At 38.5% G+C, this 19,170-nt stretch overlaps 1 protein-coding gene across 1 annotated transcript in view; it reads right to left on the bottom strand.

Annotated features, from left to right (window-relative positions):
- Positions 1–503: 503 nt before the first annotated feature.
- Positions 504–19,170, bottom strand: part of grpr (gastrin releasing peptide receptor) — a 38,469-nt gene continuing 19,802 nt past the window's right edge. The window contains exons 2-3 of the mRNA XM_002938249.5: positions 10,540–10,891; positions 504–3,198 (exon numbers count right to left, since the gene is read on the bottom strand). Of these exons, the coding sequence (XP_002938295.1) occupies positions 2,806–3,198; positions 10,540–10,891 (745 nt within the window). The 3' untranslated portion in view covers positions 504–2,805. The remainder of the gene's footprint in view (positions 3,199–10,539; positions 10,892–19,170) is intronic.

Raw genomic sequence — 19,170 nt, 5'->3', positions numbered from 1 at the left:
GTTCATATCTGCATGACACTTTTTTGAGGGAAAGACATTAGAAAAAATGCTAGCTCCATCAGTAGTGAAAAGGGGGAATAGAAACTAGCCCTCCATGCGAGACACCATCCAGTGTTGTTCTAAAAGCTGTGCTACGTGACCTTTTCTTGTCTCCAAGGTATACAGAAATTACTAGGGGATATATTGACTGCACATTCATCTATGTTATGAACTTGCTCATCTGCCAGTGTAATTGGCTCTTTGTGGACAGGACAATGATAGCATTAAGGGTTGTTGAGTATCTTGAGACCTCATTAAAGCACAATATACAAATACCCTTTGCTGGCTTGGAGCAGATTTCTACCCATTTGAGAAGTGGGATAAGCTTAGGAAAAAAAAATCTTCTTTTCAGGTATGGGATTCATTATCTGGAAACCTGTTATCCAGAAGGCTCCAGGAAGGCCATCTCCCATAGACTCCATTTTAATCAAATAAATTATATTTTTATAAATGATTTCCTTTTTCTCTGTAATAATAAAACAGTACCTTGTACTTCATCCCAACTTAGATATAATTAATTGTTAATGGAAGCAAAACAACCATACTTGGCTTATTTTAGGTATGAAGATCAGCATTTTGGAAAGACCCCTTATCTGGAAAAAGCCAGGTCCTGAGCATTCTGGATAGCAGGTCCCATACCTGTATTTTGAAACCCAGACTGCCTGCAAACAATGAAGCTGCATCTGGTTGTGTTTCAAAGGCCATTCTTATTTCCTTGGTTTTAGGTTAAGTTTGGCATCTGGTATTTTATGAGAAAATTATCTCATGTTATTGTTCTATGTTTTATCTAAATACATCTATTTACATATTAGCTCATTTAATTTTAAAATAAATTGACTGTATATATAAGTTTAATTGTACAGTCAAAGCTACTATGTTTCCAGGAGCTTAATAAATCCAGTTGTGAACAAGGGTGAACCCGTGTTTTTTCTTTCTGTACTATTTTTATACTGTTTATTCTGGTTTCCTGACAAACAAACACAGTGGTTTTGATACACCTGGCTGTGAGTACACCTGGCTTGTGAGAAGCAGATTCGGCCACAGGTGTTGGGTGTGAAGTCAAGCCAAAATTTAGGGGTGCTTGGCGCTGGATTTTGCCACTTGCATGCAGTGGAGGTAATGGATGAAACATGAAACATGGATTGTATTCCTTTTATAGAATCATTGTTGGTCACTGGTGCTGGTGTGAGACTCTATGGGTGCTTTACGAAGGTTACCTGTTCTGGTTAGTGATGAGCGAATCTGTCCCGTTTCGTTTTGTTGAAAAATTTGCAGAACGCTGTAAAAATTTGCGAAGCACGAAAAATGACGCACGTCAAATGACGTGTCATTTTTGTTGCCGAACACATTCACTTTTTTGTGACAAGCGCAATTTTTTTTGATGCGTGCCGAATTTTCCACCAATGGCGAAATGCAGAAATTCGCTGCGAATGCATGCCTGGTAAAAAATATTGCTCAACACTAGTTCTGTTCCCAGTAAGTACATGGTGACTGATAACAGCAAGCACCTTATAGCAATAGGTACAAACGCCCGTGTGTATATGCTAATGCTACACAGCAACGAGTTACATTGAGAGATTATAATATTTACACATGGGCAGCAAATGTACTTTCCCCTTAGTTTGCTTGTCAGTAAATCCATTTAATGTGAATTTTCCTAATGCGTATTTAACCAGGGGCTCATTATTATGCTTTTCCAGCCCACTACTACTCTGGGAGCTCTCAGCTATCAAATTGAACAACATCCCTAAAGGCCTGAGCAACCACAGCAGTTTAATGTGCTGACATAAAAAGTGTTGGACGATAAACCCTATTAATTAGGGTTATGCTCAGTCTAGGGACACGTTATGTTGGGGGCTATTCTATCTCAAATTAAGCACATTGCAATCCTTACATTTACACGTAACTCCTATATTTACACAGCCCTCATACTTTTACAGTTTTATTTTCTTTGTTGAATGCATTTTAATACATCAAATGAAAATAAACCTGTTTTCATTAACATTCATCAATTGACACAGTTTCTACTCAATGACAATGCTCCACTCTTGCACATTCAAAATACTTCAAAAAATCCTTGTGGAACAGAGAGGAATTCAATGCTCTGCACTGGGATCCCTGTCTGAAGCCGAGCAAGGGCACTGATACGATTAGAGACGGTAAACAATATTCTGTACAACTCTAATAGCCCCACCCCTGTTCCTGCCTTTGACTTGCATGGCAACCACCTGTCACAACTGGTGGAAATACGCCAAGGAGAAACACATTGGGGTATATTTATCAAAGGGTGAAACACAGATTTCCAAAGTTCACCAAAGGGAAACTTTACAGCCCTCTTAATTTGTATGGGATTTTGTATTTCAGGGTGATATAAAAAATGCACTGGAAATGGGAAGCCCTGAAAGTTCCCTAGGGCAAGCTCTACTTCATCCTTTGATGAATATTTCCTTATGTGTGCTATAAGTCCTGTATACAGAAAATAAATACATTTTAAATATCCAATATCATATAGATCTTGGCGAGACATGTAAATTACATCCGCAGTAAATCTTTCACCTGAGCCATTTCCTGCAATTAGCTGCCAATTCCTTTTATAGCAGCATGTATGCTAGGAAACACAACAATTGGCACAAATATTAGCTTCAGTGGACTGAACAAATCCATCTATTATTTACAGGTATGTTGTAACAAAACAAAAAAATTCAATGTACTGTAGGTGCTTTGTAGGTAGGTCAATGTCTTTTGAAGTCCATATTCACATACTGACTATACACAACCCTCATGGCAGATGTGCTTCCCATTAATAAGACTAAAGCTAGCCATGGAGTGGTTAGTGCTTTTGAGAGAAGTCATCCTGGTCGTACTTCTGCCCATGCTCTGGGTCCTTACTATGAGTCTTGGCCGGCAGCAGAAAAGTTGGTTGTTAAACTGTTTTCTGAAGCTCTTGCTAAGCAAATACAGGGCAAATGGATTGACGCAAGAATTGGTGAAAGCCAAGACGCGGGCACAGATGCTGCTAATGTAATGCAATACAGACGTGTCTACTTCCGAGTAATGATAGGACCTATATAAATAGATGATGTGGATGGGCAGCCAGCAGAAAGCGAAGAGTCCAACAAACACCAATACGGTTTTCGCAAGTCGCTTCCGGGATTCAATCTATGGAACAAAGAGAAAGTATAGTTTAATTTTTTATTGTTTTACAGACTCACAAATGAAAATAAGCATAGAATGCAGTTCTAGTTCAATGCTTATACATTGTTATTTATGCCATGAAAAATATTGTTTACTCAAAATGTTTGTGCTCTATTGTTTTCCAATGAGTTATCCTCATAACCGTTCATTTGCAGACACATATCAGACTGTGCGGCTGGACCCGAGTGAGTAATCCCAGTAGGAACAGCCGACAGAAGTAAATAACAGATAACTATTTTAGATTTATACATAAATACAACATTTATTCTAAGAGGCCTTTCCCTACCCCAGACTCATTACTCATTTTACATAGACACGTTGCCTCCATTTTTCACCTGCTACAAGTTAAATGCAAGAATGCCGACAAACACAAATCCGATCTGACCAGCCTCATGTAAATCATATTATATGCATCCCAGTATATATGAATGGGGTATACCATAGAAACACACTGTTCTAAATGGAATGATTGCGGGACATCTATTTACACTACATCTGCATAATATGCCATGATGGACTAATGAGCTGAGACAGGAATACATGGCATTATTAAGATCTGGCTAGTCAAGATAGAAGGTCAAAGGCACAAAGAGCGTTTTGATCTCCACAATTTTCTAAAACGAAAATGTCATTGATAAATGACAACAGACACTTCCCATTATAATCTATAGTCTTGTTATTTGATTGGCTGGAGTTTAGGACTGGGCTGGGATTCAGAAATAATGGCTCATTGTGGGAGAAGGTGGCCTAAGATGGGGCTAAGTCCAGATTTAGCTATTCCCCAGGATGTATAGACTTCTTCGAAGCGACCATGCATATAGATTTCTGATATATTTATTTGGCCCCTGCTGTTAAGGTCTGGGTTTATCCACAATAGTTTCTACTCAAGACATACAATATTATTCCCCCTACAATATTGTTCCCCCTAGAACAACCAGTTTTTGAGGGGAGTGGAACAAGAAGTCATTATCAAATAGAAATTGAAGGTTCTGTAATTTCCTGAAACCTGATAAGCCATTTAACCTGCTTGAATGTATGGTTCACCTTTACTTTAACTTTAAGTATGATGTGGATATTGATATTCTGAGAAATTGGATTAGCCTTCAATTTTTATTACTTGTGGTTTTTCAGTTTTTTAGCTTTTTGTTCTGCAGCTCTCCAGTTTGGTGTTTCAGAAGCTATCTGGTTGTTAGGGTCTTATTTACCCAAGCAACCAGGCTGTGATTTCAACAAAACTGAAATAGGCAATATAAAAGTCAACAATAAAATTGTAGCCTCACAGCAATAATTTTTTTTGTCTTTTGGGGTCAGCAACCCCCATCTTAAAGCCAGAAGGAGGCAGAACAGGAAGGCAAATAACTAAAATACTCTAATGTGTGAGCAATGAAGACCAATGGCAAAGTTGCTAGGAATAGGGCATTATATAACATATTAAAAACCAAAGACACTGGTGGGAGGCCCAGACACCAATATTCCATCATTGTACCCTAAAGAGTTAAACATTGTAGAAATCCCATAAGCTCTATTTAATGGGCTTAGAGTGAACACATGTAATTATTGCCCCTTCTAATACAATGGGATTGCATGGTATTTACCTGCATTATCTCCCTGTATAAGAGACATATGTGCCTGGTTTGAGAAGAAAAATGTCCCAGAACAGAGGTATTAAAATTCATACAATTTTCAGGGGAATCTATGCTGACATAATTATCTTAATGTCAAATGCAATGTAAAATCAGCAGAAATCAACATTAGCATATAAAATATGTTAAGCTCCGCATAGCCAACGGCTCTGTTAAATAAAAATAGCCATATACATAATTTATAGCACTACATACTGTAAGAGATACAAACATTGTCTCCTTCTCGGCATGTTTTGATTGCTAATAGTTGCACAATGGCAAGTTAAATCACTGTCACTTTTTTATTTGCTGCTGAGCCAATGTAATTAGCGGGAAAAATATGTGAAACCACAGAAAGATTAGCAAAATGGCAAACTGTTGCCAAAGGAAGTCAATGGAAAGGCAAAATTACATTGCAGTTAGGAATGTTTTTAGCTCTGTAATAGCATATATTGTACATTGTACATTTTGCCATGAAACTGTAGCAGGTGAAAAGTTTTTTATATTTATTATAAAAGCTTCACTAGCATGTACAGTATTTATATTTTTATTTATATAGTGCCAAAGCACCCTTCCCCGTCTGCAGCCACTTTACATTATTATTATTATCATATGTAGGACAATAAAGCTTTTTTCAACCTTTAGTTCTTTAGTTTCTCCAGGAGGGGTCTTGGCCAGTTAAAGGTGCCCATACACGTAAAGATCCGCTCACCAAGCGAGCGGATCTTCTCCCGATATCCCCACCTACGCATGGGCGATATCTGGTGAATTCAGGCTAATTCAATCGTTTGGCCTTGGGGCGGAATAGCCGGAATAGGCGCAATCGATTCGGGAACTGCATCAACGAGCTGATGCAGTCCCTGATCCGACTAGATTTTGTAACCTGCCTGATCGATATCTGGCCGATTTCAGGCCAGATATCGGTCGGGCAGGCCTGTTGTTCGTGCCCCTACATGTTCTGATAAGCTGCCGAATGGGTCTAAGGGACCGATATCGGCAGCTACAATTGGCCCGTGTATGGCCATCTTAAGTATGGGCCTGGAGAGGGGCTGATATTTCCCAGTTTTGGGTTAAACTGTTTCCTGGCAGCGCAGTAACATGCCAGAGTGTTTTAGGATTCCCTTAGTCTATATGAAATATAAAATAAATTATATATATAGGGAAGGCACCACTCTATTTTGCTTTCTACTTGCTAAAGGAAGTGGTGTAGTAGGGCATAGGCAGAGGTAGGCCCAGTAAGTGGAAGTAAGTGCAAGATAAATTGGTAAAAGCTCACTCTAGTAGTGAAAGGCAGGATCAGGGTAGTACCCTGCGGTGTCAATGCTTCCAGTACAGGGACTCAAGCGCTCAGGTTTAGGGTCAGAGAGCATTTGGACCACTGTCAGCTTAGCCTTGTACGTATTAAAGCCAGTGCGTGAGGGTGCTGTAATGATATGACAAAGCACTTACAGACCTAATCTTTTACCATCAAAGTCAGCACCAAATATGTAAATGTAAATAAATTAATAAAAATAGAAGTTCAGTAAATAAAGCATTCATTTGTTTTTAAAGAACCACTGGCAGTAGTGATGGGTGAATCAGTCCCATTCACTTCGCTAACAAATTCACAAAACTGCTGAAAAATTTGTGAAATGGCAAAAAATTGATGAAATGCATTGAAGTCAATGGGCGACAAATTTTTTTGTACACCCTCAACTTTTTTCTCACTTCGAATACATTAAAGTCAATGGGTGTTTTTTTCTGGTGAATTTTTTGTTGCGGTGAATGTTTGACGCAGTTTTTCGAAGAGATTTGGCAATGGCAAAATTTCACTGTAAATTCATGCCTGGCAAAAAAATTTGCTCATCCCTAACAGGCACCCAAGTTATTTGTAAGATCAAGTTCTGTGTGTGGAAACAGTGTGGTTAACCCTTCCTCCACCAGTACGGCAAGGGTCCACCTAAGAGGAAAGAATTTTATGTAATGCGTGCTTGGAGTTGGATCCTATATGACCAGGTCTAATGTATATCCATTGGGGAAACTGAGCCCCCTAGTCCTAAAACCTGTTACCCCTATATTTTTACAGCAGCAACATATCAGATTAATGGGAAATAATCTATCAATGATAGACATCAGCATTGTCAAGCAGGAACAGTTAATCACCAAAGTGCCATAGGCCTATAAATTAAGTATTAAGTAATTAAATAAATATTGTCAATATATTATGGCTCGTCTACCTGCTTCTCGGTATAACGTATCAGTCAAAATAAACTAGGGGGATTTACTGAGCTCTGCTAATCTAATATATACCTCACAAGCACCAGATATGGAGTAGCCTTGGTTTCTCAGTTTGCCCTGTTTAGCTCAAGAAATAACCACAACTATAGATTTTTTATGATTAAAACAATAGGCAAATAAAAGTGGTGTGCGCTAGTGTTTTCCCTTTCGCAAATGTACGTTTTTCTTACATGCATTTTCATGCAGCTGAAGCATTGTTTAAGCTTGTTCTGAGTTTCAGTTGCTGCTCTGACATTGTCTTGCTGTTCCTACTGTGCCTGTGTTGTTGTTTCAATCCTGGCCTTCCTGACCTTGGTCTTTGGCTTCCCCCTCTGGTGCTGCACTTACTTCCTCCTGACTATCTGGTCTGACTTTTGGCACGTCTCCATCTTGGCACATTACGTGATGTTTTGGCTTTGTTTTCATCAGTTGAGAGCCATTTATTTTTATCCCTACAGTTGTACAGCCAGGATCAGCTTTCATACCTCTCCTTTACCAAGTACTACTCTCTCCCTACTGAGGGCATACTGTGTGGGGAGCCATAAGAGCGGCCAGCTTTCCCAGCTATCCTTGTTCCAAGTACTCAGTAAGCCTCACAGCAGTATCACAGCAGAATTTGTGTGTGCCATTTTACTCTGCTTCATGTCCTTTTTCCAGTGCTCTCATTCCAGTAGCCAATCTGGATCTGTCTTCAGCTGTACATGCTACTAGTAGGTGATCACTGCCAATAGGACATCAAGATGTACCTGATATCACCCACAATTCCTGCTGCACTACTACACTACATGGGGGTCTGCTGTGGTGCAGTTTGGGAGGGAGGTCTCTAAAAGGGACCTAGGGTTTCTAAAAGATTTTATTTTGCACGCCAACGCATCCCTATTGAATTTGCTCATCACTGTGGAAGGAGAGAACATAATTTAGGCCTAGTTGTGTTCCTTTCCCCATGAAGTTTGGACATGATTTCGCACATAATAAAGCAAAAGAAATTAATTATATAGGTGAGTGAAAAGTACTTTTTCTTGTGAAACTAGTAAAGAAGAATTAGGGGGTGATATATCAATGTTTAAATTCAAATTTTTTGCATTTAAACTCGAATATGTGATATTTTTTAGGTGTAAAAAACACGAAAACAACTTTGGCATCTAAAAGCTTGTGTAGTGTGTGTGTAGAAGTTAATGGGAGAAGTCAAGGCTTATTTTTAAATTCAAGATTTTTGAGGATTTTTCAAGTTAGTAAACCCACAAATTTTAAGGTATTCAAGTTTTTTTTATTCAAAAAAGTTTTACATATTAATAATTCCCAAACTCAAAAATTGCCAAAGAAGCCCATAAATGTATTTGCTATTAAAAGCATGATGGTTCTTCCTGTTTTACTAAATGCCTAATGACTCAGTCAGTCCAGTGCAGAAGTTGGCATTAACATTAACTTGATTTTCCTATTTATAATAATATGCTAGTTAGTTCTTAAGAGGTTGTGACTTCCTGGTATTCAGAAGGCAGCCACAGGCGGTTCACAAATTGCCGACCTGCATCCAACAAGCACGTCCTAAAGAAAATCGCAGTGGGCATGTTCAACTCCTGTTATTACTGCGTTCCATCAAACTCCCCGAGCGCCTTCTAAATGTTTGTTTTGTGCAAAAAGTATAAAAATGTGACTTGTTTTGACTACACTTCAATAATGTTTGAAAGAAAACTTGATTGCCATGTACAATCTAGCATACTATGTAATTGCCAACACAATGATTCCTTTTGCTATTAACTGCTGGGTATGTGCAGCCTCTGATCAAGTAAACACTTTAATTTCATGATTGAAATACCAGAACAGAACCTGATTATTTGAGTTATAGAAAAGCCACATTAGCCCTATTGTTTGGAACATAAATTGATGCACACAAAGCAAATTCGGCCTTAGCGCATGTCCATGCTAAAGAGCGAATAATAATATAAACATTACAATTTCTGCACAATTAGATATTGCACCAATTTACTTTTTTTGTTTAAAGCATCTGAACCCTGGTAAACTTTATCATTAACAATTATATATCTATACACATATTTCACTAAATGCAGGAAGCAGATATAGACTTGCACCTCGTTGACTTTAGAAATAACACATTAGGGTTACCACTACCTTTAGTCCTCAATCCACCACCAGATGCTTGCTGCAAAATCCCACAATGAAGCTGATGCACATAGACTTTTGGGAAAGGGGGCGGCTGAGGGTTGGCAAGCCTAGGTTAGTGTCAACTATCGTTTTGGAAGTGACCACATTGTACCAAAAATTAGTTTTGTGTGGGTAGACCAAAAAAAAGACATGGCCACATGCAGAGGATGGGGCTTTCAGGGAAGCTGCTCTTCTGCTGAGTTCCAGAAGGAGTTAGGCCCTTGGTGACATTGGCAGCGCCGGATTTGCGTTCCGGGCACCCCAAGGCCGCCCCCCGGTTTGCATGGGCAGACATTTAAACTCCCATACGGAGCAGTGGGGAGAGGTCCCCATTGCTCCGTATGGGGGCAAAATTTCAAAATTTAGTTGCAGCGGGGCGGAATGCCACCCCTATATTTCTGCCGCCCTAGGCCCGGGCCTTTGTGGCCTCTCCACAAATCCGGGCCTGGACATTGGGGAACAGGGCCCTGTGAATGAGGTATTAGATAGTGGTGGGTGTAGCTACTGTCATAGTGCACTTTAGGAGTGTATGTCAAAGAGGCTGAGCTAGAAAGAACAGTTCTAAGCACCTACATGGTAGAAGTGGTATGTGCGAGGTATCTGTCCCAGGTGGCACTGCCTGTTTGAGTAGGGTTCATAATGGTTAGGGAATTTATGTTCAAGAAATCCCTAAAGGTTCCACTGGAAGTGACCCAGTTCCACTAAAAGGTGTCACAAAAGTGAAGAGGGATTCCTGCACAAGGGGGTGTCAATACATGATAAACTCTGGTACTGAATGTGCCTTGACTACTTTTGCCAAAGAGAAATTACGTGATTCCAGAAATCACATTTTGAAAAGTTGGACAGTATAGTTCTGCAAGACCTCTCCTTTCCTCCACACTGTATTTTGAGAGCCCAGCTGAGACTGAGGGTCTGGTGTTACCGGTACTCTACTCCAGTTAAGTGGGAGCTGTCGTGGTTGGAAAAATAAGGCTTACGTTGCTGTAATGGATTCTGGGACTTGAAGTATCTCTGCTTTCCAGAGAATTCATTCTTCTATACAGATTGAGAATGAAAATCCTCCCCTCTCCAGCCTTGCCTCCAGTAAACCCATCCCCATAGAGTGTAATGAATGGCTCTACCAGCCTAAGTAGGAGGAGAAAATTCTCCCAAAGACTATTTTTCCCTGTACCTGGTTTAGTATAGCTTGCAAAGTATTTGCCTGACGTTAATAAAACTGATGAACAAACATAAACCAACGCAACTAAAAACTTTAAACTCATACCTGTCTTCTCACATGTACATTTCCTTCCACGGGCATGTTGGACGCACTCCTCATCAAATTCTTCGCAATAAAATAATAATACACAGAAATGATGGAAAGTGGAATAACATAGAAAATTAAGAATGACGTTGTTGAATGGATTCTGGGGTGCAGTCCATTGGAGTGAGGGTAGGGCGCGCAGCTCACAAATGTTACATTGATTTCCTTGTCGTAAAAAGGGTGCATATCGGAGAATACAGCTTCTGGGATGGCGAGAGTCATGGACAAAATCCAGATGAGTGCAGCTTTGATACAAATCTTGGTCAGAGCATTATTGGCTTGAATATCCATAGGCCTTACTATTGCTGTATACCTAGGAATAGAGAAAGCAGGGTAATGTTACCAACCAACTATCCAGCAAACCAAAAGGGACACCTTCTAAAATGCTTCTAGAGATAAAGCCATCTTGTTCAAATAAATCATACCTTTGTAATTCTCTTTTGCAAAAAATACAAACACAATATGTGAGATTAATGGGGAAAGAAAATCAATTATTTGTATTTAAACAGTGTTCCCATGACAAATCATGCATAGGTAATCCTTGTTCCATTTTAACAGCTTCCAGTCAATACTACTATACTGATGTTTGAACAGTAATCCACCTCTGCCAAAACAGCCATGAAGATACATAAGCCATACTGAAATCCCTCTTGTGGTTGCCTCTGGTTCTAATTGCAGTGGCTATTGGCTAATTCTTCCATTGGGAACTAGCCATTTGTAGCTGGATCACCAGGTGCATTTGCATCATTATGGGTGTTCTTTTTACATGGCCACCAACTGTGTGTGCAAAAATGCCCTAGTCTCAAAAAGAAAAAGGCATAACAAGTCAATAGACACCTGGCGCAGGACAACATGGCACAGGAGCTTTCTATAAGGCATTTTTAGCGCATAGGTTTACCTGGATTTTTTAACCCTACCCCTCCTAATAGGCACAACAAATAGGTTCAACAATACCATTACTTGGAATTATATCCTAAATATCCTACAAAACATGGCCATAGGTTCTTCTGCAGAGATCCTTACCTCCATATTTAAAGATGACCTCAACCCAATGTGTTTAAAGGAACAGTAACACCAAAAAATGAAAGTGTATAAAAATAATTAATATATTATGTACTATTGCCCTGCACTGGTCAAAGTTGTGTGTTTGCTTCATAAACACTACTACAGTTTATATAAATACCCTGCTGTGTAGCCATGGGGGCAGCCATTTAAATTGAAAAGAGGAGAAAAGGCACAGGTTACTAAGCAGATAACAGATACGTAGCATAGATTCCCATTGTATTGTACACAGTTATCTGTTATCTTCTTATATAACCTGTGCCTTTTCTCCTTTTTTCAATTTAAATGGCCGGCCCCATGGCTACACAACAGCTATTTCTATTAACTATAGTAGTCTTTCTGAAGCAAACACACAACTTTTACCAGTGCAGGGCAACAGTACATTATATTTTAATTATTTTAAAACATTTTTATTTTTTAGTGTTACTGTTCCTTTAAGGGGGTATACATAACAATGTCTGTGAACACTTTTATTTTTAAAGGAGAAGGAAAGGTATAAACTGAGCAAGGTTTATCAGAGAAGTCTATGTAAATACAGCCAGAAACACTGCACTCAAAAGAAACACAGGAGTTATTTTCTTCTTTTGTGTACACGTGTGCTCAGTTTGCTTCCCTCTCCCCTTCCCTTCTCCTCCTCCCCCTCCCATCATAATTTGCTCCCCCCTTTCCAATTCTGTGTAATCTGAGCTACCAGCAGCCAAATCTACAGCACGGAAGCTACTGAGACCAAGCTAAAATGGCAGCTGCTGTCTTAAACAAACAGAGGGAGCTTCTAGGGCTTTTTACTCAGGTATGATAAAGCTTTCTGTAGAATAAATATAACACTAATGTGGTGAATCTATTGGCAGTAAAATGCCAAAATACCTTTCCTTCTCCTTTAAGTACCCAAGCAAAAAGCAAAAGTTGGAAGCCCCAGCAAAGAAACTAGAAGCACAGTTGGTAAAAATTGGCAATACATCAGCCCTTACCCTGACTACAGACCTCTGCAAACATCAATATAATCTCTTTTTTCAACCTTTGCACCTTAGGGGATAGAATATTAAGTGTCCCCCTCTATGTCATGGATAGGGAGATGAACCAAAGAAACCCCAAACCCAAATAAGAGGAAATAAGCATGTGGTCCAACAGGTACATTTAACCTACTACCAAAACACTTTTGAAGATTTTGAAAACTAGATTTATCTCTGAATTAAAGGAACAGTAACACCAAAAAATGAAAGAGCTTTAAAGTAATAAAAATATAATGCACTGTTGCCCTGCACTGGTAAAATTGGTGTGTTTGCTACAGTAACACTACTATAATTTATATAATAAGCTGCTGTGTAGCCACGGGGGCAGCCATTCAAGCTGGAAAAAAGGAGAAAAGGCACAGGTTACATAGCAGATAACAGATAAGTTCTGTAGAATACAATAGTGTTTTATCTGTTATCTGCTATGTGCCTGTGCCTTTTCTCCTTTGAATGGCTGCCTCCATGGCTACATAGCAGCTTATTTATATAAATTATAGTAGACTTTCTGAAGTAAACACACAACTTTTACCAGTGCAGGGCAGCAGCACATTATATTTTAGTTACTTTTATACACTTTCATTTTTTGGTGTTACTGTTCCTTTAATTGCTAAAAATGCTCTCATGCCCCACTTAGTGGTAGATATGGGAATAGCATTCTATAATAAAAATCCAAGTCTGTCTCAGACAAATCATGACTCCTCCCGGTACATGGGAGGTACAGGTACAATAGGTTATCTGAGAGCAGTTCTATTGCGTAGTGCTGGCTCCTTCTGAAAAAGCTCAGCCTCAGACACAATGCAGTGAGATGGCTGCCTACATGCCAATATTCCAGCTAAAAAATACATTTATTGGTTCAAGAATAACATCTTAAATTGTAGAATAAAGTATTTGCAACGAGAAAAGTGTAATATAGTAATAAAAATGATACCATAAAAACCATGACAGAAGTATACAATGATTTAATGAACCGAATAGTTTTCTGATGATAATATACCTTTAATAAACCTTAATACAAAATTAAAAACTGCCTGCCTGCCTACCTGCTCAGAAGAAACTACTTTGAAGGTGAATAAACCTCAGTAGCTGATTGTCAGCTTGTGTTAACTTAACATAAAAGAACATATTGGAAAAGCAGGTATTGATTTGTGCAGAACGTTACCCAGAGATTAATTGTCCTTCACTAGATCTCCATGCAGAGGCAACAATGCTAATTCATTTATTAACTTCACATCTATGGCAATAGCCAGAAGGAGAAGTGGAGACGATAATTCTTCCCTGCTGTTTGTAGGAACATTAGGTGTGTTTGTTCTGTATGGACCACACTGGGCACCAGCTGTAATGATGTATGTAGGCTTGGCGGGTTTGCTGTCGCTATGATTTCATTATGAAATAAGAACATACAAGTTAAGTTAATTGGGATCAAAACCTGTAGATGACTTTATCATTATATAGTTGGGGTATTTATTATAAAATAACATCCAGTGTTACAATAAGGTGCAGCTGAACAGAGTCAAGATTCTATTCAATGAGAAGCTAATTTATCAATTTACAAGACTGTATTTTGAAAAAAACATGAAAGCAGAAAGAAAATTGTTAGAATGCTTCCGGTACCTCCTCCCTGACCCCAATAGAATCTTGACTGGAGGTGTCCCTTGGAATGTTTATTATTATTTTAACTTGATAGTTGGTAGAAATTCAAGTTTTAAAAAAGTTGAAGTTCAAAAATATTGATCACGTTTTGCAGCAACAAGCATGATCTTATATACTGATAAATTTACAGTACAACCCCCATTTTACTTTTTTCAGGGGACCAGAAAAAAATGGTGCAAAATCCGGGAAAATGTAAAATCTGGGAAGTTTATTATGTGTTATATATTAGCGGGACCAAAAAACAATGATGTAAAATGCAGGAAAACTTATAATCAGGGGATGTAAAATTGAGGTTTCACTGTACAGGTGTGGGATCCCTTATCCGGAAACCCATTATCCAGAAAGCTCCGAATTACGGAAAGCCTGTATAGACTCCATTTTAATCAAATAATTCAGAATTTTAGACCTGATTTCCTTTTTCTCTGTAATAATAAAACAGTACCTGTACTTGATCCCAACTAAGATATAATTAATCCTTATTGGAGGCAAAACAATCCTATTGGGTTTAATTAATGTTTTATTGATTTTTTTTTAGTACACTTAAGGTATGGAGATCTAAATTATGGAAAGACCCCTTATCCGGAATACCCTTGGTCCTGAGCATTATGGATAACGGTCCTATACCTGTATTTGGAAAACACTATTGAACTCTATGTCAAAATCTACAATTAAATGAGTTGATAATAAAAGGGGTTTTGTACCATGTAATGTAAAATTGTGGCTCAGATGAAAGTCAATGAGAATCACATGAAAACTGAGTAGATGTCTGTGGGGAAATTCTGAATTGAATAATGAGATCTGTTTTTCTCGTCAAATTCAATCTGGCCCATTATAGGGTCACAGAACGCCAAGGTCCTTCTACCATTATATGTTATATAAGGTATTATGCTATTTTTTATATTGCACAAGTTTGCACTTTGAGAGAATCTATGGTTTTGCTATGCTCTTAGCTGTTTATGACACATAGTTAAAATGATTAGTGATGAGTGAATCTTTTCACCAGGCATGGATTCACATTGCGCCATTAGCGAATTGTTTCGCGAAACTTCCGTGAAAATTCGGGGCATGTAAAAAAATGTTGTCACACGTCAAATTAAGTGCAGTCATGTCAAAAATGAGTGTGGTCGCGTCAAGTTTTGGCACGGCCGTGGCAAAAAAAGGGTGCTGTTGCATCAAAAGAGGGTGCGGTCGCATCAAATTGGGCGAGGTCAAGTCACAAAAGGGCGCACAGCAAGAAAAAAGATGCGGGCGACAAAAAAAAAAAACACGTGAAAAAGGCGTTTTGTGGATGTTTCGGTGTTTCGTGAATTTTCTTGCCGTTCCGCAAATTTTATGGCGAAACGGGACAGATTCGCTCATCACTAAAAATGATATTATCTGCCATGGATTGGTAGAAGAGGAGGCTGGGCAGTTTGTTAGTGTAATAACACATTGGGCACTTTTTTGGAGCTTTAAGCACTATGTCTTATTAGCAGTCTGATAACACAGTGCCAAATAGACCAAAGGCATCTTCCAATGCCTCCAACCCAAATATATTCTGTAAATGCTAATCAGGGGGGAGTTCCATGGCAATTACTTGTAAGCAATTATAATGTAAGCCAATGGAGGTGCAATTTTGGAAGCTTTGGCATCACAATTTTACAGTAGGTTCCTTCAAAACATGGAGCTCAACAAACCACGTGCCATACTTTTACATTTGTTATAGTGTTGTGCTAAGCCTCCAAAAACTGTTGAGTTTTTTGAATATTGGCTTAAAACACTATTTTAAACTCTGGTATTTATTAGCTGGAGAAAAAAAATGGTCAATAAATTACAGCAGCATCCCTTTTACTTGGAAAATATCACCAAAATAAAGAAGTCAATGGTTCTGCTTTAAAATAATTGAAAATATATACAAAGACAAAGGAATGCAGGAAGAAAGGTTGATGATATTGAGCTGTTCTTTCAAGGAATCTCTTAAATAATTTCTTTGCATTTTGGCACAAAGTAAATGCAGAACTTCTGTGGCACAGGGGCATTAGCACAAGAACACACCACACCAGGAATCATCACTGATGAAGAAACCAGCTACAGCATTTAAGACTATTGACTGTGGGAGATCACAGCATGTAAAATACACCCACCCATTAATTTAAAAAAGTCTGTAGTATTATAAAAGCACAAAACGTCAAGTTAATTGTCTTCAACACTACAGATGAATCAATTAAGATCTGTACTTGATCCCAACTAAGATATAATTAATCCTTATTGGAGGCAAAACAATCCTATTGGGTTTATTCAATATTTGAATGATTTTTAGCAGACTTAAGTTATGGAGATCCAAATTACGGAAAGATAACTTATCTGAAAAACCCCAGGTCCCGAGCATTCTGGATAACAGGTCCCATACCTGTATTATTAAATATAGAACACTGATATTAGGTTTTCAACAGTTATGAATTGTGATTTGGGTACGTAGACTTTCTCTTTGTGAAGCAGTTTCATCAGTGCATTTTTTGTCATGAATGCACACTAGTGATGAGCGAATCTGTCCCGTTTCACTTCACCGAAAAATTTGGAATGGCAAAAATGTCACGTGTAAAAAAAAAAATTGTCGCCTGCGATTCTTTTGACACACAACTATTCTTTTGTCACCCGCGACTATTCTTTTGATGCCCGCAACTATTCTGTTGATGCGCTACTATTCTTTTGTCACCCGTGACTATTCTTTTGAAGCGCGACTATTCTTTTGAAGCACTACTATTCTTTTGACGCCCGCAACTATTCTGTTGATGCGCGACTATTCTTTTGAAGCGCTACTATCCTTTTGTCGCCTGTGGCTATTCTGTTGATGCGCGACTATTCTTTTGTCACCCGCGACTATTCTTTTGTCACCCACGACTATTCTTTTGTCTTCCGTGACTATTCTTCTTATGCGTGACTATTCTTTCGTGACCCGCAACTATTCTTTTGACGTGCGACAAATTTTTTTTCCACGCCGAATCCATGCCTGCCAAAACATTTCGCTCATCACTAATGCACACAGAAAAAAATCTGCTGCTGCACACTGGCTCCTGCTTCCCTGTGCATTCCCAGAAAGCTTCTCCTTTGTCGGGCATGGCCAGAAGGCTCTCCTCTTCCTGTAGTCAAAGAGATAAGGAGAGTTCAGCAGGAAGAGGGGGCAGGCTTCACGCTGTACTAGAAAGTAGAGGAAAGGAGCTGGAGATTTCAACTCATAAGTTAGAACCCAGATCAGACTGAATGCAGGGACTAAAGTATGTTATTCTGAGGGTTGTTTAGAGTAATTTTAAAAATAGGTAAAAAAAAAGGTTTACTTCTTCTTTAAGTGGGTTATTTATCAACGGTCGTGCTTGAAATCTTTTCTTGATTCTAGTTTTTTTTTGCACTTAAAAAACTTGTCTGGTTTAAGTGCAAAAAACCTGAAAACTGGAATGCAAAAATTCACCTTCTAAAACTAGTATGTAGTTTTTCTAAAACTAGTAGTAAGTATTTAGAGCTCGTACGAGTTTTCTATTAATAAATAAGTGACCATTCGATATGTGTGCTTATTCAATTTAGAAAAACAAGCTCGAATTTACTCGAAACTTGATAAATTTGCCCATTAAGGTCAAGTAAAAGTAGCAACATTATAAAGTACCACTTATAAATGAGAATGTCACTAACAATTATTTAATAGAACTTTTACTGGTTATGTGTGGCTTTTGCCCATTATGGGAACATTACAAGCCTATACAACTGACTACACATGGAACATACAATATAGTAACACTATGCGGACGGCTTAAGCCTTGGCCCACAGGGAGGGAGGCCTGTATCATCCTGGTAGGCCAGCCTGATATTGATGGTAACTGATGAAGGGTTAGTTGAGACAGTAAATGATAAGAAAACCTATGATTTTACACTATGGTAATAAATCCCATGAGTCTGGCAAATACATTAGCTTTGTTTTAATTATCAATTTACCACTCCGCTGAGTAATAACAAATAATCCAAGCAAAGCCATGCTAGTCTGTATTTTACTGTATAATTGGTGTATAATCAATTTTCACATACCCAGCTTTAAACCTAAACAATGATGACTCTTGCAGCAGCAGGAATAAGATGGGCCAAGTTCTGTATCTTATCCAACAAACTCTCCTGGTGGCTGAACGAGCCAAGCCCAGAGGGCTGAAGTCCCACCATCACTTTCAGTCTCAGGGAGAAGCAGATGCTGCAGCCAGAACTCTTTAGGAGACACTACATTCAGAACAGCATTTGTTTGAGCTTTATCGAGCTAAGAAATCAGTCACTGGAGGGAATCGGAGGTTTCCTGTGCCAAATAAACACTTCTGTGGAAAATAACTTTTAATCTTGGGCAGGTCATTTGTTCTTGTTTAGACATTTAAAAGGAAATATCAATGAAATAACCTATCATGTCAGAGTATGTGGTGCACAACCCTAGCCAAATCTTAACATGCTCATTGCTTTATGAGTACAAAAAGTAGCTGTGTGCTATGTCCATTACTGTTAAAAGGCAATTAAATCCTTCTCATGAAGAGCTTTATTCACTGAATAACCTGCTCAAACCCTCTTAAACAGAGAGGTACTGAATCTAATAGCAGATACAAACCACTTAGTTTATACAGTATCTTCAGCTCATTCTCATGTGCACTCAGCTTGGGCTTTTTTTTACTGTTATAAACAATCTATTATTTGATTCTCTTTTCAAGTAAATGGAAGTTCAATATTGTTATGACAAAGTCGCACAAAAACTTTGACTTTCCCTACTGACGCACAAAAGCCAAGACAAGTCTTAGCTGATGTATTTTTGCATTCGGAATTGTTGCAGTTTTGTCACATAATAAATCCAAACCAAAAAAATTGAGCGTTA

The sequence above is a fragment of the Xenopus tropicalis genome, chromosome 2, assembly GCF_000004195.4.
Source record: "Xenopus tropicalis strain Nigerian chromosome 2, UCB_Xtro_10.0, whole genome shotgun sequence".
In the NCBI taxonomy this organism is placed as follows: domain Eukaryota; kingdom Metazoa; phylum Chordata; class Amphibia; order Anura; family Pipidae; genus Xenopus; species Xenopus tropicalis.
Note: the sequence above shows the minus strand (reverse complement) of the source record. Positions and strands in the feature narration are given on the sequence as shown.